Source organism: Pipistrellus hanaki (genome assembly GCF_964339955.1).
Source record: "Pipistrellus hanaki genome assembly, chromosome: 7".
In the NCBI taxonomy this organism is placed as follows: domain Eukaryota; kingdom Metazoa; phylum Chordata; class Mammalia; order Chiroptera; family Vespertilionidae; genus Pipistrellus; species Pipistrellus hanaki.
This window is the reverse complement of record NC_140509.1, coordinates 17,904,039-17,930,131: the sequence shown is the minus strand read 5'-3', so window position 1 is coordinate 17,930,131 and position 26,093 is coordinate 17,904,039. Positions and strand designations below refer to the sequence as shown.

The window sequence follows — 26,093 nt, the reverse complement described above, 5'->3', positions numbered from 1 at the left end:
TTGGGCAAAAATAAAGACCTAGGGTGAGAAGGGAATAGTCATACTGGGGCGGGGGGGGTGGGGGGGTGGGGGGGGAGGAACAGAGTTTTCTGGAATTTTTAAATACCACCAAGGCACTGGTAGTTAAATGGGCTGGGGGTGACCAAAATTTTAGAATTTCTGTCAATTCACAGGACAAAGATTCGTGACTGCCCTTTTCAGTTCCCAAAGTATTTATTGATGGATTAATTGCCAGGTTGGTCTACTTATTGAAAAGAGGCACTCTCGTTACAGGGAGTTATGTCAAGACTGGAGCTGTGAGCACTGGTGGTAGAGTCCAGTTTGGTCACACTTTCTGACCCCTCCCTACAGAGCAGGGTCAGAAAGTGCATCAGTCAGGTGTGAAACGCATGTGCTGCCTCTCCACAGTCCAGGAGCGCTTAACACTGTGATGTCTATCATTCAGAACAAGAAATTACGTGCACAAAAGGAGTTTATCATAACATGAAACTTTAAAAGTGACAATTTCATCACACGGTTATACTGCTGTTTTCCTTTTTTTCACTTTTTTTTTGTGGTTTTGTCCTTTTTTGTTTCTTTTTTTTTTTCATTTCCATTTTTGTGTGTGTGTGTGTGTGTTTTTTATGGAGGTTCAGGGAACAGTCCAGATTTGATTCACTGAAGTGTAATCACCCTCCATGATATATGATATGTTAGAAAAAATATCAGCAGCAAGACTCTGGAAGTAGACTGGTTGATGTAGCTAGTCTGTCTTTTCTGTTTTGCCCTCTTTCACGGCGGCCTCTGAGGTTTTCCGCAGCGGGGTTTTCTCCGAGTTGCCATGTCCTTGGCCAGAATCCGCTGCTCCGCCGTTTTTGTGGGAAGTGTGTTTTTCCAAGTAGTTCAGCATTTCACTGAGGACTGTTTGGAAAGTGCTTAGGGCTGCACATATTGCTGGAGTCCCAAAGCCATGAGTGATCAAACTGGAAACGAGAAGTGAGAGGAGAAAGAGATGAGCAAGATACAGTATGAAATCGGACAATAAATCCCCCATTTGATCCAGAACATTCAACTCAACAGGCATGTTTTATATTCATAAGTGGTACTAAGCATTGTGGAGGATAGAGCACAAGTCAGTGTATTCCTTTTGACCATAAAAAATTTGGAATGCATTTGGAAGGAGGTTTGTCAATAATAGAGTTGATATGCATGAATGATTAGCAAGTCTGAGTATTTAACACATGACCTGACTCGATCTCATCAAGAAAGTCGGAAAATACAACTTTCTATGTATGGAAATCATCTCATTTTAAAGAATGATATCTATGCTTGATTGGGCATTGGTCGTATAAGAAGAAATCAAAATTGGTGGAGTATGCTTGATGGCTGTTTCTCTGACTTCATTCTTTTCTTCTTCATAGTAATAGAGTTTCACCTGGGCAGGTGGCCAGCCAGGTGGGGACTATATTTCCAAGCTTCCCTTGCAGCTAGATTTGAACAAGGGACTAACCCTTTCACAATAAAATATGAGGGGCTGTGTGAGACTTCCACCTATTTAAAAGGAAACTGAGTGCCCTTTGTGTCCTCTCAAAGTAGTTATGCAGCTATGCAGATGAGGATAGTTACCTTGGTGATGGAGATGGAACAACATAGAAAGGAGCCCCTCACCTCTAGTCTCTTTAGTGAGAGAAAAATAAAATTCCATCTTATGTACACCAATCTGTATTTGAGTTTTAGCACCTACTAATTAAATAATAATCATACCTAATAAGCAAATGTAGGGTGCCATTGCAACCTCAGTATAGGTAGCTGTTACAACCATGACAGATATTTCTAGTTGAACAAGTATGTGCAGATTCACTCTTCTTGTGAATAGAAGCCATCCAGATTGTCCACTTGGTCAACTGCCTCTGAAATAATATTGCCAGGTTGCTCTCCATTGTTCATACTTGAAATAGTATTGAAAATATGCTAGACATATATTATGCATGTTATACTATGTATACAACATTGTATATACTGTATATTTTAAAAAAACAAACTATCAACTTATTACAAGCCCTAGGTTGTTAAAACTTTGGAAGTTTTTAACTGTTATGACTTTAGAAGTTTTTAACTATCCTTGTTATGATATGTTAACTAGTTACCTCTCTTAGGGTATGTAATCTTTAGGAACAAAAATATAAAACAATAAAAATGAGGGACTTAGGGTCTAATGCAGTCCACTCATTATCACCTCAATTGTGACAATAATAAGATATATCACATGGAATTGTGTTTGAATTAATCCATTTAAAGGATGCAGAATAGTGGCTTTGGGGTTTTAATGGTGAGGGTAAGATTATCTGCATGTACCTCATTACTCTGCACAGGTTGCTAGCATCCTTTATCTAAATATTTTGCAAAGCTTTCCTTATGTCTAGGACATAATTAACACACTCAATAAAGGAAAACAACCTCAGTCTCCAGGTAATAAGAAACAAGAATGGTCAGTGCTTGGCCAACTATGTGCACCAAATTTGTAATATAAGACATCATCAGCTGAAACCGGTTTGGCTGAGTGGATAGAGCGTCGGCCTGCGGACTGAAAGGTCCCAGGTTCGATTCCGGTCAAGGGCATGTACCTTGCTTGTGGGCACATCCCCAGTGGGTGTGTGCAAGAGGCAGCTGATCGATGATTCCCTCTCATCGATGTTTCTAACTCTCTATCCCTCTCTTTTTCTCTCTGTAAAAAAATCAATAAAATATATATTTTTTAAAAGGCATCATCATAGTTCAAGCATATGCATCTCTTTGCTGCAGTGTCTTGCACTACTGAGTAGGAAAACTGACTTCCGCTCCATTTCTACAATGAGAAGAATCCATAGGCTTTCGGAACTATCAGGGAGTCTGGACAACAAGTGGAATTGATGGGAGCAGTGGAGGAATTAAGCATGTCTGCACCCTTACAAAGAACTGAGGAAAGCCAACCATCGATATCTAGATGCTTGGCCCTGGAACAAACTACCTCTTTTCTCATGCTTTATTCCTGTTTCAACGATCCTTACTTCATTAGATGAGTGTTATTTTCCTCTATACTGCCATGTCCTCTTTGGTTATGACTACCTTCTTCATCTGAATATGCAGAATTAATTTTACTAGGTTAAACATTGAAGTTACTAGCCAATATTTGAGTTCTGATCATATGGTAGACCCTATTCTGAGTACTTTATCCTGTATCATCTCACATAATCCTGGGATCAACACTAAGTAGGTAGTTATTATTTCTGTTTTATAGATGAAGAAATTAATGCCAGAGAAGTAATAATTTGCCTGAGAAATCTAATATTCTGTATTGCCTCTACTTATATTCTTCTTGGGTTAAGGGTGTGTTTTAGTCCTTTTCTTTGCCAAATCACATTATGTTGGCAGTTTTAGCTTAGTTTCTCTAACTTGGTTCTGTGGGCAGACTTGTAGGCCCAGATGTTAATTCTTTGAGCTCACTTTCCTGTATAAGACAGGGTTTTTAAAAATCAAGTACAAAATGGATAGGTGTATATAAGTGCTTTAATTCTCCATGTCCAGAAGAGTTGTCACCATAATGAAAGGTTCTTAAGCTTGCATTCTTCTTGGCTGATGGCCTTTCCTGCTTCTGAAATATGTACCTGCTCATTAGCAGGTTGCATTGTCATCTCTGCCCTGCACTGAGAACCAGGTGTCCCAAGTCTTCACATTGGCTCTGACCTTAGGCAATTTGTGATTTGGGGGAAGTTACTTAGCCTTGTAAGATGACAGTGGTCTAACTAGAACATCTGCATGCTTCTTTCCAACTCTAAGCTTCAATTCATTATTATTAATGCTTATGGTGCTCTTCTTCAAACGCAGGGCATGAACAAAAGGCTATGGAAGTCGAAAGAACACTGAGTTCAACAAGGAAGTCAAAAATTGATTGTGGAATAGTCAACATAAGAAAAATAATTACTTGAACTGTTATCTTTCCACATGAAAAACAGCATGTAAATTTTGTTGGTTTCCTTAATTTAACAATACCTTCACATTGAAAAAGCATGCACCTGCCCACCCCCTCCCTAGGTGATACTAAATGCAAAGCATAACCTCTATTCTAACAGCTTTCAGTGAGGTTTATGAAGCTAAATAATTAATCCAACACTGTTTTAGAATAGCACAGAAAAAAATGTGAAATCACAGGGTGATTAAAAACAACAATAGCCAAAAAACTTTTGGGATATCATGAAAGTCTCTTGGCCCCAACCACTCCAGAAAAATAAGTGTATATCTCACTCTCAGTGACATAGAAAAAGGAGAAAAGAAATAATGTAGAATGTATAGAAAAAATAGAAGAAAAACAGAACTGGTAATGCTGACTTTCAGGCCTAGACAGAAAATAAACTAAGGTAATCTGTAATGTAATACACTACAATCAAATCTTAAAAATCCTTAATACTGGAGATTGCTTTTTTTTTTCTTTCGAAAATGTTAGTTTTTAACCACAGACTTAATATTAGGTTCTACTTGGAATTTGCATGTATTTTCATAAGATTAACATCAGAGAACATTTCCTAAGTAGATAGCAAATATTACTTGGGTAAATAGTAGCCATGATGGTATTGGAGTAGGTAGTCAAAATCTAAAAGTTCTAAATTCAAATTCATCTAAAAGTTGATCCTCATGAGACAAGTGAAAAAGACAAGTAGCAATGTATCATCTTCATGTCACATTTAAAAAACTTTTGCTGAAGAATGGCAGAGGATACACATGTTATATGGATTTCTTAACACATTTTCATTTCCTAGGTCCCTTTCCCTTACCTTTGTAATAGTGTGTCCTATTAATTTATTTTAAAAAGGCTTATTCAGGCATATGTCCTCTCCATTCCCAAACCTCTGATGGTCATTCTGTTGTGTACCTTTGTTTGCCCTTTTTCTTCTTTATAGACGATCAAAGTCTATGCACCCTTCAAAATCTGTAGATGTTACTGAAAAAAGGAATCAGTTTCCTGATTCCCTTGATTAAGATATTGAAAAAGAGGTGTTTCTGCCAAAGTGATGAAAAGACTTTAATAGAATCCTGAGGAGAAAGAAGTAACATTCCATCCAAAAATGTGAAATAGAGCAGAGAGAAGACAATGGGAAGAAAATAGACCCATGAGAATAAGATCTCAGTCATCAAAGTGAGGAAGAATGACGATGACTTAGAGCAAAAGTGATCATCAAAGTCTACAAAAGTTTAATTAAGTGGCAAAAAAGATTCTTTGTATCTCTAAAAATGTGTGGTTTGGGCTCTTATTATAAATTTGTTATAATTATAGTCTAATATTAAAAAATATAGAGTGCTAAAACAAAGTGGAAAAAAAACAACCCACAACCAAAAGCAAAAATAACATAACAAACAAGGCTGAGGTGGGGCACTACCGTCATTAGACTATACTCTGCTGCTAGCATTTGGGTAATAGTCACCTTCAGGGGGCAGCAGCCTAGGGGAGAATGAGTAGGGACTTCAATATATGGAATCATTGAGTTAACAAAGGCTAAAAATTTCCTTGGTTCCATTTGGTAGTCTCTGATGCTGGAAGATCTTGAAGTTCAAGAATGAGCAAAAGAAATAATGTAGGGATAGGCCTGAGGCTTGTGGGAGATAGTGCTATGTTTGCATATAAAAGACTAAATGGTAATTAAGATGCTTTCCTCTTTTCAAACTGTGAAATAGAGTTGAGACTTTTTAAATATAGAAAACTCCTATTTCAGGATAAAGAAAACACAGGAATGTGTTTCTGAGACACTAGCTTTGAAAAACTGGGAGATGAGAAAGGATTCAGTGAGATGGAACAGAGAAACATGCCTTTATAATCAAAGCAGGGGGAAAAGGGACAAATTTGAGAAACTCTAAGATTTTAAATTACATTTAATTAGTACCTTAACAATTTTTTTATAATTAGATATTTTAAAAATCAGATTTATTGAGTTAGAATTTACATAGGGTAACAGACTTTTTAGGTATATAGGTTATTGAATTTTGACAAACTCATAGGGTCATATAATCACCACCATTATCCACAAGTGTGGTTGTGTGTTTTTTTTTTAATACATTCACTCTCCTCACCCCCAGCTACTGGGAATCAGTGCTCCAATTTCTATCCCCAGAGTTTTTGCTTTTTCCTTTAAATACCATCTAAACTGAATCATAGTCTATAAACCCCTTATGACTGCCTCTTTTCACTTAACATACCGTGTTTCCCCGAAAATAAGACATCCTCTGAAAATAAGACCTACTTACAGGTTTCCTTCTAATTGAAATATAAGGCATTCCCCCGAAAACAAGCCCCCCCCCCCTCCCCCACGGCTAAACATGAGAGATTTGGTCAACTGATTCTGAAAGAAATGGAGTCACAAGAAATTCACCAGGAAATTCAGGAATTGGATTGTTATGATGATGTTCCAGAAGATGATGATCTGATTGTTATTGAATAAATGAGAAAATTCTTGATAGTGTAGGATTCACAGTTTGTCTGGTTTGTGTTGTCAACTACCATACTACCGTACCATATACAGGTAATAAATTTCCTTTATTTTCATTTAACAATAAATGTGTACCGTATTCTTCTTCATGGGAGCAAAAATTAATATAAGACACTGTCTTATTTTTGGAAACAGGGTAATAATTTTGAGATTCATCCACATTTTTGTGTTTATCAATTGATTCTTTTTATTGCTGTAAGCATTCCAGTGAAGGGATTTATCACACTTTATTCATGTAATGGATTATTACAAGTCTGAAATGTTAACACTTAAAAACATAGAGGTGATCACTGAAGTGCTGACTGGGTTTCTGAACCCAATAAAGTAACTACTATTTTGCTTTATAAAAGTCTTATAGAGCAGTAGCAATGCAATTAATTTACTGTAGAGATTTAGCAATATATCTGCCAAATTCTCCCAAAATACCACGTGATAAGTAGGGGTGGAGTGGGTCGGGGGGAACTGAGCTAGATGACAGCAGAGTGAGGAAGAGTCACAGCTGGTTGGACAATGAAATCCAAAGTGGACTTAAGGGCAGTTGTCAACCTTGAAGGACATCTCTGGTGGAGCTCCACAAGGCTCTCTCATTAATTCCACGCTGCTCGACATGTCAATTGACAATGTGGTTGAAGGCATCATGGATTTGTAACTTAATGGCTGGAATTAAAATAGAGAGGAAAATTCCTGCATTGGATAGCAAAAACCAACGTGCAGAAATACCTTAATGTGGTAAAAAGCTTAGTTGGTGGCCAAAATCAATGATGTGAAATTTAGGGGAGATTAAGGAAAACATATCCACTTGCAGTACACTGAGAGATCTGACTCAAGAGTAATTGTTAGGAAAACGTCTTACCAAATCAGTAAGTCTAAACTAAAAAAAGCAAGGGTCAAAATTGGAGGTTTGAATCATAGCTTGTCAGGATTAGGAGCTATATTTATCTTGAACTATTCTTTCTGTCTCTAACTAGATTCCAGCCCATTGATTTCATTTTCCTATTACTAATTTCACACTGAGGAGCAGGAAGGTTCTGACAACTGACTGTGAGCAATATAATCACCTGCTGAGAAAATCTAGACTGACAGTTTATAGCACCTGATGTTAGAGAAAATGTAACTTATATTTAACAGTCATCTTCTTAATTTTATTCATGGTTTAAAAAACTCCTATTTTGCTAGACCTCCCAATTAACATTCTCTAGAGCATCTTTCTGCAACATAAACCATCTCCTTAAATTGGCTGAGTGCAGGAAGGGAGTAACTGTTTGCTGGATCTGTTACCACTGTAATTAGCTAGTTGTTAATATTAATAATAGGAAGAGGGCAAAAGGGAGGCCAGACACTATAAGCATGGTCATCTGGGCATCTTCACCAGAAAGCTGAAACTTTACAGGTCACCGGGGGAAAGGTCCAACAAAGGGGAAGATAGATGCATGCACAATAAAGTCTGCATGACATAGGGAAGGTACTTGTATGCCAGTCCACAGGGAGAGCAGTTGGGAGTGAGATCAGGCCTGCAGGGGAGGGCAGTTGGGGGTTATCAGGCAGGCAGAGGCAGTTAGGGATAATCAGCCCACAGGGAGAGCAGTTGGGGGTGAGATCAGGCCAGCAGGAGAGGGAAATTGGGGACAAGATAAGGCCAGCAGGGGAGGGCATTTGGGGCCAATCAGGCTGGCAAGGGAGAGCAGTTGGGGGCAAGATCAGGCCAGCAGGGGAGAGCAGTTGGGGGCAACCAGGTCGGCAGGGGAGAGCAGTTGGGGGTGAGATCAGGCGAGCAGGGGAGGGTAGTTAGAAGCAACCAGGCAGGCAGGCAGAGGCAGTTAGGGACAGTCAGACAGGCAGGCAGGTGAGGGGTTAGGAGCCAGCAGTCCCAGATTGCGAGAGGGATATCCAACTGTCAGCAGTTGGACATCCTCCAAGGAGTCCTTGATTGGAGAGGGTGCAGGTTAGGCTGAGGGAACCTCCCCTCTGTGCACGAATTTCATGCACTGGGCCACTAGTCCTATATAATAAAGAGGTAATATACAAATTAACCCTCATGCCCTTACAAAATGGCTTCCTACAACCAGGCTGGCAGGGGGGAGGGGGTTAGTGAGGGGTGACCGAATGACTGAACAAGAAGGCTGCATGGGGCAACTAGGCCGGCAGGGGGTTATGAGGGACGACCAAACAACTGGCAGTTAAGGGCGATCAGGCTGGCAAGCAGAGGCAGTGAGGGATGATCAGGCTGGCATGGGGTGGGCAGTTAGGGGTGACCAGACAGGCAGTCAAGTAAGTGATTAGGAACCAGCAGTCCAGGATTGTGAGGGGGATCAGATCTAAACCAGCAGTTGGACATCCCTCAATGGGTCCAGGATTGGAGAGGGTGCAGGCTGGGCTGAGGGGACCCCCTCTGTCCCCTGTGCACAAATTTCGTGCACTGGGCCTCTAGTACTCTATAGTGTTTTCACAGAAAGGAAATAGCCTAAGGATGCATTTCTCAGAGACACATTAATGTTTCTCTTTCCCTCCCCCTCTCCCTCTCTTTCTCCTTCTCCCTCTCCTTTGCTCTGACTCTCCCTCTCTCTCTTCTTCCCTCCATCCCTTTCACTCTCTCTAGAAATCAATGGAAAAAATATCCTCAGGTGAGGATTAACAAAGAAACAAACAAGCAAAAGAAATTACCTCCATAATTAAGGTGCCACATGACTGTACTTGACATTAATGATGATTACTCTCAAGAAACTTCCATAGAATAGAAATTTCAAAAACTTTTCTTCACATGTTGTAACACTTGATTAAGGGCATTTTTTTTTCTCCTTGGGGCCAAGGTCTTATGTGTTTATTTTTAAAATCTCCAAAACTTCAGTGTTAATTTGAAATGCAAATTAATATAAGACTGTGAATGGACAATCTATAAGAGAGACAAGAGCTGTTTTACTTTCCTTAATCTGTGTAAATATGGTTTACATTTCACTAGCTTTGTTGTATCCCAGACAAAACTGTTTCTATATTGCTCAAATTGTCCTTCAGAAGTGCTTTATCATTACTTTAATTGATCTATCTAAACTAATTTAAATTAAACCACTAAAGCATTTTCTAAAATGTAGCCTAAAGCAAACTCTTGTGGAATCTTCTCCTGGATTCTTCCTCTATTGGCGAGAGATGGGCCTGGATTCCAGCACATTCTTTCCAACTACTAAGCAAACACTGATTTAATATGTACTGAAAAGAAGACAAAAGCCTCATTAGTATTTGCCACTGAAGGCTGGATCACTCAGTTGTGTCTGCCAACCATGGATGGAATTTTTTAGCTTTCTTTTGATATACCAAAAGTTGGAAGTAATAGATACTATTATGCTACAAACTAGAAGACTGAAAGTCGAGAGAAAATAGCCAACTGCCATTTTCTTCATTTTGTCAAATTTCAATTTTCTATCTGGACAATGTTTGACAAGCCAACTTCTCTTCCTCCATTTCTTTTGGTATGTGTAAAGGTTGAAATAGTTTAGGCTGTTATTCCTAGTATTTTGTTATGTTGCATTATGCCAATGGATGTTTGCTAACGTGTATTTTTGCTTTTCTGTATTGCATGCGGATGCCACCATCATCAACTTCAGTTCTATTTGTTGGCCTCTGGGAGGCATGCAGGTAGCAAGATTTAAAGAGAAGACAATTCTCCTTTTCCTTCCTTCCTGGTTTATTCAGCTACTGCAGGTTGAGTTGCAAATACCGCCCCAGGCTCAGTCTGTTCTCCCCACTCTAGTTTCTGATGGTGGCCAGAAAAGTGCCTTCTTGAACTCATGAGAACCGCTGTGAGGGCAGGGGGCTGGGAAACAGTCCCTGGAAATAGGCAGGAAAGGATTGCGGGCCTTCACAGAAAAACCTTCCTTCTGTTCAGAGCTATGAGGGTAAGTCCTTTCATCTCTATGAAAAAGCACAACCCTGAATATAGGCCAGGGAGAGAGACCTCACCCTGAGGAAAGCTGTGTTATATTCTCCAGAATTTGATGGCATCTATCTTAACAGGTTGAAGAAATAGAGGAAATGGAAACCGTCTGATTGTACTTATTTTCTACATAGATTATATGATCTCATAGCCCCAAGTGATTTAACATTGAGTTTAACCAAGGTGCATATTTATGGCACATTTTACTTTGGTGGCTAGACAGCATTGAAATGTAGTCATTGGCAAGGCCTTCACAGCACTCACCATGGTCTGTGGCTCCTTCAGCTGGTGTGGTTCTCAAACCTAAACATATATGAGAATAACCCAGGGAGCTTTTATTTATTTATTTTTTAAATACCAATGCGTGGGTCCCACCCCAAAGATCCTGATATTATTGGTTTGAGAGGGGTCCAAAACATCAGTTGTTTTTTTTTAAGTATAAATGCAGCTAGGAAGTTAGATATGTATTCTAGGGTCAACAAATAACACCTAACTACCATGACTGCTATCCTTTCTGGGAAAATGAAGATGATGAATTTTTTTTAGCATTCCCCACAAGAACTTTGGCAGAACCTGAGTTCTATGGAATGTCAATAAGTATTTGAAAACACACACACACACACACACACACACACACACACACACAAATAGTTTCTGTGATCAAGTTTTGAAAACAGGGGACTAAGTTTTCCTTTCATTGGAATAAAAAATGGTTCCATTCAAAAGGTTCTGGGAACCTTTGACATGCTAATGTGCACTGGCACACTTCAAGAGAGGTATAATAGTCAGGGTTTCTTGATCCAAAAAACACTTGATCTTGAGACAATTTCAAGGTGCACTTCGTGGCACTAATGCTCTATGAAACTCAATTTGGAGAAATATGTTTATGACTGCCCTGAATCTCTGTCAGATTGGGAGAAATACTGCCTCTTCACCTCCCCTCCCCCTAATGCCACATTCTTCCTGTTCTTCTCAGCCACTTACTTTGAGGTCCACCTAAAGGGTCCTTGGAATTCCATTTTATTTCAGTCCAGCTCAATAGAAAAGAATGCTAAGGCTAAGGGTACAATCATTGCATACCCATTAGGAGAAACCAAAGTCAATCACAGACAAGTCAACTTTTTGAAGGTAAAGAGTTTTTATATTCTATTTATTTATGTATTTATTTATGTATTTATTTATTTATGTATTTATTTATTTATGTATTTATTTATTTATTTTTACATATGGGAATAGAGCTTTTGTAGATAAGTGAACCATAACCATTTCCGTATATTTCTCCTTATTAGACCATTGATATTTTCTATAGTATAAAGGAATGAAGACATTAATCTTAGGACTGCTGTGCTTTTTAGCTAAACCCTATTCAATTGTTGACTTAAAAATAAACGAGTGCCTAAAGCATAAAGAGGAGAAATGAGATCACATGGAAATATAGTATAAACAATGATTTAAAATAAAGCAGTGAACCAGCAATGGAGTGAAACACCATTGGTCTAGAAGGAGCTTTAGAGATCATCCAGCCTAACTGCATCAATTTACAGAGAAACACCCAGAGATTGCCTGCCTTCAATCCACATGCCCAGCTGATAACTGAGACAAGACTGAACTAGGCCCCCTGACTGAGTGTCTCCCATGATCCCCTGCTGTTTCCCTATGTCTGCTCCTCAGTCCATTGCTTAAAAAACCTGAAATTATTTAAATAAAAATTCACCGAATTTCTTCCCCAATGTATGCATTCCCACAAATCAATTATTCACACGTAACTATTGTGGGCCATTTTTGCCACTTACTATTAGAAACAATTGCCACTGGATTCTGTTATTTTAATTACTAACCTCTTACCTGCTGAACCTAAAAATCCATGAAAATGTCAAAAATGTCATTAAATGACCTGCTTTTACATATGTATCTCTTGTAGCATTTAAAACAAATGCCACACAACATGTGAAGTACAATAAATATTGGCAACTGATTGAATTCTTTAATTTCCCATTTAGTAGTAAATTAATGTAAGTGATTTAATGTTGATTTATATGAGAAGTGCATCGTGATTCCATTTGTCTGCTGATGAAGTGAAAACTGTTTCAGCCTATTTGACATTGCTGTTATTGCAAAGCTTACCTCAAGGGAGTCTCTTTTCTTTTGTGTAAATACAGATTATCCTTGTCCACTTAACTGGTGAATAACACCTGATGAGCATATTTTTCTTTGCTCCTGGGAATGGCACTCACTTGCAGAGTTTACGTTTTAAAGTTTAATTTCAACCTTATGTAAAGGAGCTTAAGTTTGGGAAACAGGATTTTTTTTTCCTTCACAATTCAGGCTCACTACTTCTAATATTTATATATATATATATATATATATATATATATATATATATATATATATATATATATATATATATAATTGATTTTTACAGAGAGGAAGGGAGAGGGTTAGAGAGTTAGAAACATCCATAAGAGAGAAACATCTATCAGCTGCCTCCTACACACCCTCTACTGGGGATGTGCCCACAACCAAGGCACATGCCCTTGACCAGAATCAAACCTGGGACCCTTCAGTCCATAGCCGACACTCTATCCACTGAGCCAAACCAGCCAGGGCTATTCCCAATATTCTTAAATAAAATGGGTTTAGATGTCCCCGTGGACTAGGCTGAATATCCTAGAACAGTAAAGGAAAGCTTACTATTTTTATTTCTTAAATCCTAAGCTTAGTTGTATAATTTATTTCATGATGCTTCCTTTTAGGATTAGGTACTCAATTTAAATTCCTTCATTTCTCTTCTGGCACTAAAAATTCTTGTGTAATATTAAGAAATTCACCCACTGCAGATTACCTTCCCTGCACTTTCCCATCCCAAGGGAGGAGGACTATACACATCGTAGGCTCCTCAGAGAAGACCAAACATGCTCACACTTAAGTGAAGAGAAACATCCTCTCTTCGGTATGTTGCCAAGCACGCAGCACTCAGAAGATGCTAGCTGAGTTGACTGGGATGCATGACATATGTGGAACACTAACGGAAATGGGGATAAATAGCCCCGGAACAAAAAACTCAGAGAGGCATGAGAGCTGTCTTTAGAGACTGGGAGTGTAAAAGGATAGAATTGACTCTGTAAGCCCCCAAGGAGGGAGACTTTAGGGAGACAGATGTTGCCTCATTGGGGAAAAAAATGGCATTTCTAATAGAGCTGTCAGAGATAGGAGGATGCCTACTCGAGCAAAGAGCAGTCTATCACTGCAAGTTTTCAAGCTGGAACGGGTGACAACTTGACAGGGATGCTGAACAGAAGATCCAAATATTGAAGAAGAGTGGGGAATATAAGGGAGCTTTCAACAGTGAGAATCAATGGAAAAATTTAATCACCAGCAGGCACACAGGTATCTGGGAATGCTGTACATTTCTTATTTTCAAAGCATTATGGGAGTAGTAGGAGCATCTAATTCTAAGGTGTGATGTCAGCACACTTTCTCACTCAAATAGGAGAAGTAAGCACGTTGATCATTCCACTTCTTCAGCCCATGGCCCTGGGGAATGAATCAATGGAGGATTCATTTAAGACCTAACATTGCTAGCATCATTATCTTCATTTATTAATCTATATTTGCTGCATACATACCATGTGCTAAGTACTGTGGATGGAAAAGTGATAGCCTGTGTGCTGCTTCATTCTCTATTCTAAAATCCCTCTCATATAATCTTTGACTATAGTTGTCTTCCACATTAAAAGTCCCTAAACAGTGGGACAGTCCTTTAGTTAGTTATTTTGTACCGCCTGACACTAGTAAAATATTAGAAACATTTCAGGCTGCCAACTGAGTGCTGAGAAAGAAAATTTCCTTTTTCTGATAGACTGTTCTTTCTAAACTGAGTGTTAAAGATAGTTTAACCGTTTTCCCTATTCATGTTGCCAGACGCTTGATTCCAGATTCAATGCGATTATGAGAATGTAAGAGGCAAAAAAAGGGAAAAGTTGTTAACATGTCCTGAGATCTCTGAGGAGATTGCTAGCATTTTGAAAAATTAGGGCTCTGGGTTTCTGTCTTAGCAGAACCTGTTCTGTCTGTGGAACCCAATGCCACCTGATCTCACAGCAATTGCCATGCCTGGGAATTGTCTACAGGGTCTCCTACAGATTTCATTTCATTTTCTTCCCACTTCCAGCAGGAGCTGTGTTGTCTGCTGTGTTCTCTACAGCAAGACACATTTTTGTTTCCATACTCAGTAAATTATAAATAAGGAATAAATCTGCCTCCTGTTATTTTGATGGAAACAGTTGTGAAAAGCGAGGAGGGTCCTTGCACACACAGGGTTCCAGAGCACCCTGATATGTCCATTACCACAGAAAATCAGAGGTAGTTACCTATGCTTTACAGGGCTCTGATCACATCCTGGCTTTACTGGGAAATATTCAATCTGCTGAAAGTAAGCCACGGTTCTTAAGGAACCAAATCAAGCACCCTATCAGGTGTAATTCAAGTGGTCTTCTCTGAGAAGGAAATTTTTTTTTTAATTCTTTTTAAAAAAAATATATTTTATTGATTTTCCTCAGAGAGGAAGGAAGAGGGCTAGAGAGCTAGAAACGTCGATGAGAGAGAAACATCGACCAGCTGCCTCCTGCACACCCCCTGCTGGGGATGTGCCCACAACCAATGTACATGCCCTTGACCGGAATCAAACCTGGGACCCTTCTGTCCGCAGACCGACGCTCTATCCACTGAGCCAAACCGGTTTCGGCAAGAGAAGGAGATTTTGACTAAATAAAATAGTAGCACAAGGTGATGTTACTAATTATTCTCTATGCCCATTCAATCGTGCTCTCTTCTTTTTCCCCAGCCAGCACTCAGCAAAAACCGGAAAACAAGACTCTGCCGATGGACTGTACTCAGAGTTAGATGTGCTCTGCTTCCTGTCTAACCCATTTTTCTCTTGAGTTTTTGCTTCTATCAAAATTAAAGTTACCACTGTCAGTAGGAAATTATGAAAGGAACATACTCTATGCTAATATTGCTATCCAGATTATTAGCAGAATAATAGATGTAGAATCTCTTTAATATATTAGTGTACAGGATAGAACTTTACATAACTCTCAGCATCACTTTAAACATAAATAAGAATTGTTTTTCTAATAGTCTAGAAATATCTTCGGACCATGGTCCTTAATGCTGCCTAACTATCAGAATCAACTTTAGACCTGCACATAACAGATGCCTGAGTGCAATCCTAGACTTGTTGAATCAGATATTTAAAGGGGTAGTCCAGTTCTTAAGAGTTTTAAAAAAAACTCCAAGAGAGAGTCCACTGTAAAGCCAGGTTTAAGGGCTGCACTTGTAATGTGTGGAGTCTCTTTCAAGATCAGGCAACACGCAGACTTTTACAGTCCTATTAAGATCATCTATCCAGGCTACTTTTAAAAAATGCACAGTGAAAACAAAAACACCCACTTAAATCCAGTTTACATTAGGAGAATTCAAACTGGAGATGTTTAAATCATGTTTAAGTCTTTTGTTTAAAAGGATATACAGCAGGTCCTGCAATAACATAGTTTCAATATCATGTTGATGAGAAGCCATAGGAACTTAACTCTTGTTTGTATCAATTAGCCTAGGGTAAAACTGATTTCATTATCCATCATTTTGCTTAAAGTTGCAGAACCTATAGAGGACGTTAAGTGAGACCTAGTGTAATTTAAGAAATAGAAAAGAATGAAGTCCAGACACTTATCTTATACCATATGCAAAAATTAACTCAAAAATGGAGCAAAGACCTAAACACAAGACCTAAAACTATAACACCCTTACAGGAAAACACAGTGGGCCAAAAGCTTTGTGACATTGGATTTAGCAATGATTTCCTGGATGTGACACAGAAAGAAGAGGCAATAAAAGTAAAAATGGGCAAAATTAGCTACATCAAAAACATCTGTATATCTATACAAAAAGGACACAATAAACAGAATAAAAAGGCAACCTACCCAATAGGAAATATTTATAAATCATATGTCTAATATGGGGTTAATATTCAGAATATATAAAGAACTAATAAAAATCAACAACCAAAAAACAAATTGGCAGATTAAAAAGCAGGCAAAGGACATGAATAGACATTTCTCCAAAGAAGACACAGAACGGCCAACAAGCATAAGACAAAATGATTAATATCACTCATCATAAGGGGAATGCAAATCTAAACCATAATAAAATATCCCCTTCCACTTATTAGGATAAATACTACCAAAAATAAAGTAAAAAAGTAAATAGCAAGTGATGGACAGGATGTGGAGAAATGAAATAAAATCCTGGGCCCTGTTGGTGGGAAAATAAAACAGTGCAGCCACTATGGAAAACAGTAAGGTAGTTCTCAAAGAGAGTTATAATATAACATAGTGACTCTACTTCTGGTTATAGATACAAAAGAATTGAAAGCAGAATCTTGTAGAAACGTTTGCACACCCATGTTCACAGCAGCAGTATTCACAATAGCCAAGAGGTGGAAGAAACCCAAGTGCCCATTGCTGGATGCATGGAGGTGTAAATAAGAATATTTAAAGCTCATTTGGGTAACATTTAGTTCAAGTAAGAAGTGTAATATCACATATACACACAATGGAATGTTATTCAGTCTTGGAATTCAATTTAACACATGTTACAACATAGACAAACCTTGAGGACATTATACTAAGTGAAATAAGCCAGTGAAAGAAAAACAAATACTGCATGATTCTATTTATATGAGGCATCTAAAGTAGCCAAATTCATAGGGACAGAAAGTAAAATGGTCATTGCCAGGGGCTGGGGGAAGCAGGAAATGGGAAATTGGTATTTAATAGTCATGGTTTCATTTGTGTAATGAAAAAGTCCTGAAGATTGGTTGCAGAACAATGTGAACATATTTAACACTACTTAACTGCTCACTCAGAAATGGTGAAGATGGTAAATTTTATGTCATGTGATTTTCACCTCAATTTTAAAAAGATATTATTTAGGAAATTTGCTATAAAGTAAATTTTGGTTAAGAGACTTCTAACAACATACTGTTTCCCATTATAAAATCAAAAGATTTCATCTATATAATTACTCTGGAGTATAATTAAAGAAAAATAAATTAAATATTCAGCAAACATTAAAAGGAGTATAATAAGTGGAATTTATAACTTTCTGATAAAATACTCAACATATAAGTAACACCAAAATTTTATAGATCACACTTTTATAAATAGATACATTATTTAGTGTTAAACATTTTAAGGTATGGTTATGGCTGTAATTGAGAATCTGCAGCCACAGATGATCTTGAGTTTTACACCTCGAATTTAATCTCTCTTTTCCTTTTTTTTAAAACTGAGAATTGGGGAAGCAATTTACCATATCTTTTGCTCTTCTCTGGGAGATACCAGACTAGCTTGTTATCATATTCTGCATGGGCGTGTAAATAAGATTATTTAAAACCCATTTGGGTAACATTTAGCTTAAGTTAGAAGCAAAAGTTTTCTCTAAAGAGTTCTGTGGCATTAAGTTGTTAAATGACTAAAGTATCAACACATTAGCAAACCAAATGACTTGGCTATTTATTTCACACTGTAGCTGATATTAGATTTACATATGGATGCTGTATTTTATTTTGAGCTCACTGTCTGATGAAGGCTGCAGCATCTATACTGGAAATAACCTAGTAGACATGACATAGAGATCCAGTTCTCTGTATTTGAACAGTAAGTTCCTACTTAGAGTAAATTTGTACCTTAAACATCCTTAAATTCATAATTAAATTAGCATGAAAAGTGTTAAGTTTTGACTGAAACTTCTGTAAAAACTATAGATGTTTTTAGTATGTACACAAATAAAAATATGGAAAATATCTGTACAGATAAAATAGGGGAGCTATCTGTACCTTTTAAATTTGGGTCACTGGTAAATAATACATCATTTATAGAAAAGCTTACTTTATATTCATTTTTCTCATTTTAGCCCACTACCATGATACAATGGAGGGGTTCTTATTTCACTTACAGCCAGAGAAAGAGAGGCTTAGAAAGAGTGTAAAAGTTACCCCAAACAACCCAGCTCCAATGTGTAAGAGTGTAAATTTGAAGATGGTTCTATTGACTCCAAAGTATTTTGTCCTACATGTCTAAGCATTGAATTTCCTTCCAGTTTTAGAATACTCACCTTCACTAATCCAGTTGAGTCATAGTAGAAAAGTCCTGTGAACTATGACTTATATTTTCTGCATTTTTGGAATATAAATCCTAAATTTAGTCTTCAGAGATGTGTCTATTATATCTTGGGGAGTCTTGTGATATTACAAAACAATATTCTATGTTTCTGATGCTGCAGATAAAATTCTAACTTATTTAAGTACCCATTTTTTATTATAATGGGGTATTCTCCTGAACATCATTATAATCATTGAGAGGTATTAAAAATTTAATGTATATTACTCTTTCCTTAGCATTGTATTTAAGCTAAATGATACTAGCTAAAAGAGAATAAATGTATTTCTATGGATGAGAACTCTCATGTAGGCACAGAATCCTAAAATTATAAATTGGAAAGTGTCTAAATAGTTATATATTCTTTTCCACATTGCATCCAGGGCATGAATTAACCAGTAAAAATATTCTATTCTTCTCCAAAGCCTCTCAAATATGAAATTCAAAATATGCTTTTAATAATACATTCTAGGTCCTTTAAATATGTTAGTGTGGACTAACTTAAGAACCATTTGCATTTCTAGTTATCAGAAATTATACTCTTGGAAAATCAGTCTATAATATCCCATTCATTTGTCAAATCATCTGTTCATTCAACAATTTACCTAATTAAGGGAAAGAACTGTTTAACGGTCTTCAGGCTCCTAATCTAAAGTGTGATTATTTAAAACAATAGTGGCTACTTTTAAAGCCATAAATTCTTGATACGATAATCACCAATGATATTAAATCTTCTTATCTAAAATGCATTAGTTATTGTTACAATTTTATCTTAGATGCTTGGAATTTCAAAAACTTCAGTTAGTCACCATATGCATATATGTGAGATCTCTAAATGGAATTGTGATAAGAACACAAAATGTCTAGTCCAATTTGAACAATTAGCAAAGACAGTTTGAAATTTAAAACGAGAGTCTGAGCCAATTAGAAATCCCGTCTTACCTGAAATGTGTTAAGTGCCTCTGGATGTCCAGGTCTAGAATTGGAGTGGGTCGGGAAGATCCCAGGGGTGATCTATCTTGGCTCAGGAGGTCTTGGAATTCTTTACAAATTTGTCTAAAATAAAAGGTTCAAAGTTAAAGTTAAACTCTTGAAACGGGGACTTTAACTTCATCCCATGGTATTTTATGAAAGGTTTGTTTTCTCTTTTACTAAAGGACTAGACACAATTTCATAAAGCAACCTGTGAAGTTCTATCCGCAACATGCAGATGAGGTTTGCAGTGGCAGTGTTGCTCTCAACATAGTATGATCATAAACTTTCCCAGTGAGCAACAGTCTAGGGGCATTGATAAAACCAAGGTTAATGTTATGGTGGATATTCATGGGTTAACCTCAGGACAAGGGAAAAACCTATGTGAGAGGATTATGAGCAATCATTACTTTTTAAATTAAAATACGATGTTGAGATGATATCATATCTGTAAAGAAGTTTAAATCAAGTTATAGGCTTATTCCAGAGCCATGATGCAAGTAAAATCATGACTTTGGAAAATCCCCCCATTCCCAATATTTCATTACAATTCAGACTATTGTAGACTAAATTCATAGTTTAATATTTGATGTGGTTACTTATGCACTATATCATCGACTAGCCTCACAAAAAATGATTGTCATGCTCCATGTAAGGGCATTTGCTTGCTGTTTTTTCTTACTTTAAATGATTACGATTTCTGATCATTGGTGTCAGTTTTAATTGCCACATTACCATATATGTTGTATAAAAGTAAAGGCTTTGTGATACATATTCCAAAGGACATATTCTAAAGAAGCGAAACGTTTTTTAAAACAATGGCAACAAAACACTTGATCAACACAGTAGCTAAAGAGTGAAGGAAAGGACTCCCCAGAAGTTGCTCAAAAGAATATGTTTTCTAACGTGAAGCCACTCCACAGTCAAGGGATAATGATTGTGAATAGATTTACTTGTCTGGATTAACAGTAGGCAGTCATAAAATGTAACCATGTAGCCCTGACAATAATTATCCATGTAGCCAAAGACAATTATGAAAGAGCCAATGTATTCCAGGTGATGGTTATTCCATGGTCCCAGCCACTAATTCCTGCCCAAAGCATTTGTGCCATTAACAAATAACTACTAGAAAATGACAAAATACATTTTTGTGGTTGTTGTTAATCCACACCCAAGAATATTTTTCCGCCGGGACCGGTTTGGCTCAGTGGATAGAGCGTCGGCCTGCGGACTGAAAGGTCCCAGGTTCGATTCCTATCAAGGGCGCGTACCTTGGTTGTGGGCAAATCCCCAGTAGGAGGTGTGCAGGAGGCAGCTGATCAATGTTTCTTTCTCATCGACGTTTCTAACTCTCTGTCCCTCTCAATTCCTCTCTGTGTAAAATCAATAAAAAAAAAAAAAAGAAAAGAATATTTTCCCATTGATTTTTAGTGAGAGTGGGAGAGAGAAAGACAGAGAGAAACATCAATGTGAGAGAAACACATTGATTGGTTGCCTCTTGCATGAGTCTCAACCAGGGTTCAGGCCAGGAAGGAGCCTACAACCAAGGTACGTGCCCTTGGATGGAATTGAACCCAGGACCTTTTGGTCCAAAGCCTATGCTCTATCCACTGAGCCAAACTGGCTAGGGCGAAAAATGACAAAATATCTTGAAGTACACATACTTTATCACTGAGTTAAAAATAAGTGGAGTCTTGTTTATTATTAGGTGCCTAAAATATATTCAATTCTTACAAAGATTTTTTTAATGAAAGATGAGCTTCATGTTTATAGCCAGTATTCAAATATTGCTTCATTTCACAGAATTTGCCTTGTTCGTTTTGAACACAGGGGAAAGTAAAGAGGATCATGGGGAGAGGAAAAATCAATGAACAGAGGTAAGTCTTTATTTGCCCTAAAGAAAACAGGTTCCTCCATAGGCCCCTGCAGATATTGGCTGAGTCTCTGAACAACAACTTCTAAATGCATGTTTTCACAACAGCATGTTTGTACTTCCAATTGAGAATATTTGATCTGAACTTTTCACTTTTTCTGTTCTGAGTTAGACTCAGTTGGCTGACTTTCAGGTATGTAAACTATTTTTAATAAATAGCAACTCAAGGTAAGTGTTTAATGGCATCAAATGATATCTGTTGGCATCATTATCTGTTGTGCTTTGTGTTACTTAATAGTTGGCTCTATTACCTCTGTTTTAAGCAAATTTCTAACTAAAGTTTCAAATACAGACTGATGCTATCATTTTTCAAATTAGCAAAATGAATTGCTATCTGGCAGGCCATCAATATGATCCATTATTATAAAAACATACTGGAGTTGTTTAAAGATATGTTTTTTAAATTTTTCTATTAGATTTAAACATATTAAAATTAAAATTAAGTTTGAAACATTGCTTTAGTTCTTGTGTTATGATAAGAGATTTATTTGGATAATTGAGCAAACTAATTTATTACATTAAGCTAAATTAGGAGAAGTTTCAGAATTTTCAGTAGTAGATATTTGAACCTGCTGCTTAATTCACTGACTTAGGACAGCTTCTAGACTTAAAAAAAGATGACAATTTTATAGATATTCTGTAGGCAATTATCATCATCATCTCATTATGACACAAAATTACTTTTATGCCTAGTTTCATTCTTATTTAAAATTTTATTTATGAAGTTACAATAAGAAATATTCTTATTTCTTCAAACAAAATGTCACATTATGAATTATGTAACAAAAGATGATCTTCGGTGAATCATAAATTCTAACTTTGTCACTTACATCATTGTTCTTAAGGACACAATTTTTAGCTGATGACTGAATTGAAAGTTCTATATTTCCCCTGTTGATGATTAATGGTATGGCAATTCTCAATTAAAACTTGTTAACTATTTTGCTTTACTTTTATGTAGATCAAATGTTAATCATATTTAGTTCTAAATTTAAGGAAGATGTTTAAATGTGTTTCCATAAATCAAATACATGTTTTGTCTATTACTTTTTAGATTTCAAAAATTTTCTAATTGTTTCTATCTCTCCTCATAAATAACTATCTAATTATACCAAAGTATTTTGGTTAATCAACTAAGCACTAGAAATAAAGAGGAATCAGGAGGCTAATGACACTTAATCAGTAGGCCTTCATACAATTATATATTTGGTAATATAATAAAATACAAGTGAATCTGTTATTCATAGAGATAAAAAATAAATATGTAAGCCAATGCAGGTCAGCAATTGGATCTCTCATACAAAGAATTTTAAATTTTGTACATATTTTGACACAATTGTCAAACTCTTGGGAATGAATGGATTTGTGAGAATGTCTATGTAGGCTGCTTAATTTCAACTCTGAGTATTTTAATTAAAAACAGCCAATGCTTTACTACCAGTGAAGTAGAAACTACTCAGAACACAAGTTGGATCTATTGGTAAGTTGCAGAAAAAGTGTTATTCCTACACATCCTTTATCTACTTAATTTGATGACTATTAGTACTGTATTTGTTTGTATAACTGCATTGTCTCTGATTCTTCTTCTTTTAAATATATTTTTATTGATTTCAGAGAGGAAGGGAGAGGGAGAGAGAGATAGAAACATGAATGATGAGAAAGAATCATTGATCAGCTGCCTGCCTCCTGCATGTCAGGTGCCCTGACTGGGAGTCGAATCATGACTTCCTGCTTCATAGGTTAATGCTCAACCACAGAGACATATCAACTGGATTGTCTCAGATTCTTAATTCTCGTTTCACATTATCTAATAAGAATACAGATGGATATAAATAACCAAAAAAAATTATATGGGCTCTGTTCTAATTTCTAGATGTTTATGGTCTGTGTACTTCCTGTAAAAGAAGGTCATTGAAACTAGAGAATTAAATTTTTGCTTGATTTTTAACGGTCTGCAAATGTTCAGCTATGGGCAGAAGAATAAAAGAAAAATGCATGTTTTCACAATATTTTATGAAGTCAAAGGTCAAAACGTCACCTAAAATAATATACATGATTTAGATCCCAGGTGGAAAGAAAATACAACTTCCTGGTTGAATCTACTACTCTACAGCAGATGTCTTAGCATAACTTTGACAAATAGTCAAGTACTTCTCTTCTCTCGAGTCCTCTTAACATTTATTCCTGTGAAAACAAAACCCCAGCGTCAGTTTGAATACACTGACTCCCAGACACTCAACAGAGCGATGGACTCCCCCAAGAAAATGGACTTGTGTTTGGAATGTTAATGGCGGCTGAGGTGGTAGTGGTGAACCGTTATAAAACCATTCCTGCGGAAGGAAGACAGGGAGAAGGATTTCTCTGCTTTAGAATATGCACAACGAAGCCACCCGAAAATGTGAAGGTGTTTTCTCTTTCTGAGCGCCTCCCTCCTTCATAGAAAATGAAACACCGAGGATAAAGCGACACAGAGTTCTTCCCCATTGGCTTACTTGGTCGCTAGGATCATCTTTTTTCTTGCTGTCTGTTCTTTCTGTTCCATATGTTGTCTGGCAAGATGCTCTCCTACAGCTTTGGCTGGAAATTCTGTCTCACAAGTGTAGCCAAAATCCCGAGCCAAGTGTAAAGCCTCCCCTGTTGGCAGACAGGAAAAGTCAGTTTCTCAGGATTGACCAAACTTAGGAAGAGAAATGCCTTATAGTTTCCTCAAGCCTCATTCCTGGCTGTGGTAAGACGGATCATTTTTTCCTATTTATTCTAAACAATCTAAGGGAAAGGACCTTTGCGGGATGGGGTAGGATAGGTATGATGAGGAGAAACCGAAGAACAAAAGCTACTTACCAGGTAGGGGTATGTGGGAAATCAAGGGAAAAACCCAGAACCCCAGTCTAGGAGTTTTGACCCCTCTTGAGGTTTGGCCATTCAGCCAGACTGACATCTAAGATTCAGGGGCATTAGTTAATGCCCTTAGGAACAAGCTTCTTGGGTATGTCATTCTTGTTGCTGCTCAACCTACAGCCCATTCTCAGTATATCCCAAATACTCAGCTATCTTTTCCAGGGGACCTATCAAAATATTGGCAAAGGGTCTAAATGATTTTTTTCAAAGAAGCTGGAACACTTTGGAAAGTGAGATAAATGAATGCTATTGGTTTTATATCAGTATGTTGTTAATGAGAGTATACTGCATCATTACAGTAGTAGCGTTATCAGGCTTTATGATTAGCTTCAGTACTTACAGCACTAGGTACAATGCTTCTTAAGTACATTACAAAATATTTGAAGCTTCATCAGTATAATAAAATATAAATAACTTTGGTTCTTCCATAAAATCTTAAACCCAAGTACATTTGTAAGAAATGGGGCAAAAAAATTGTTTATTGGTAAAGATTTGTTGATGGATTTTGGTCTGGAAAACAGCAGTATTTTTAAAGCTCAATCAAGCCAACTCTCAACCATTAAAAACGTTTAAAAGTCAAGCTTTCACTACCTACTTTGTTCAAGATACAGTAGTAGATAAGAGTAATGGGGACATCCAAGATTATCCCTATTTATAGGAAGGTGACAATCATACCAAATACTAGTTGCAGCAATAACAACAAACATAAAAACACCTTATTAGCACTTTATAATTTATATTGCACCTATAGAAGTAATATCTATAATATGTACATGTTTGTTGACATAGTTGACATTATATATAATACAAGCTATTGTCTTACAAGTATCAAATGAGTGTTAGAGATAAAGTGTTTCACATAAGTTTAAAGGAGGTGGAGGTGATCTAACAGCCACCAGGTCAATCAAATGTTTCCATGAAAAATTTTAAAGTCAGGCTTGATGTCCAAATCATATGATGTTTGCATGGTGATTAGCCAAAGTAACCGTCTAAGATGTAATGGATTTAATCCTGCTTTATACTCACAGAATAACATAGTAGTGGATAATTTAATACCAGAAAGAAGTAAAAATGATTAATATTATTATAGAGTAGGAATAGTGTATAATTATACAAAGTAAATATACTTAAGAGGCTAGTTAATATTAATGAAACTTTCATATATTTTGCTCAGTAAATATATTCATTTTCTCTGGAAATGAGAAATAATAATTTTTTAGGTTGGGAAACTCATTTATAATTAAGGACAATGAAAATCACCAATAATAAAAAAGCAGGAAAATATTTTAGGATAATATAGAACTGAGAAAATATAATCCTAAGAGTAATTTTATCTTAAATTATTTTTGGACACCTTGCCTTTATTACAACTAAAAAAGCTACAGGGGGAAAAGGTAAATAAATTCATAAGAATTTTTTTTCAAACATTTTAATTATAAAAAATTTCAAACATATTGCAAAGTTGAAAGAGTTTGACAATGAATTGTCATATGTCCACCCTTAATATTTTACTTGCTTTATCAATATCCACTCACCTTTCTTTACCTCTACTCATTCATCAATACATATTATTTTTGATGCATTTCAGAGTAAATTATAAACCTCTGTATACATCCCCCTAAAGACTTCAGCATTATGTAATTAAACCGGTT

At 36.7% G+C, this 26,093-nt stretch overlaps 1 protein-coding gene across 2 annotated transcripts in view; it reads right to left on the bottom strand.

Annotated features, from left to right (window-relative positions):
• Positions 1–625: 625 nt before the first annotated feature.
• TFAP2D (transcription factor AP-2 delta) overlaps positions 626–26,093 on the bottom strand; it is a gene marked incomplete at its 5' end in the record, with an annotated part of 52,556 nt that continues 27,088 nt past the window's right edge. For both annotated transcript variants that reach the window (XM_084891317.1, XM_084891316.1), the window contains 3 exons: positions 626–962; positions 19,581–19,694; positions 24,036–24,177. In XM_084891317.1, coding sequence (XP_084747443.1) covers positions 743–962; positions 19,581–19,694; positions 24,036–24,177 — 476 coding nt within the window. In that variant the 3' untranslated portion in view covers positions 626–742. The remainder of the gene's footprint in view (positions 963–19,580; positions 19,695–24,035; positions 24,178–26,093) is intronic.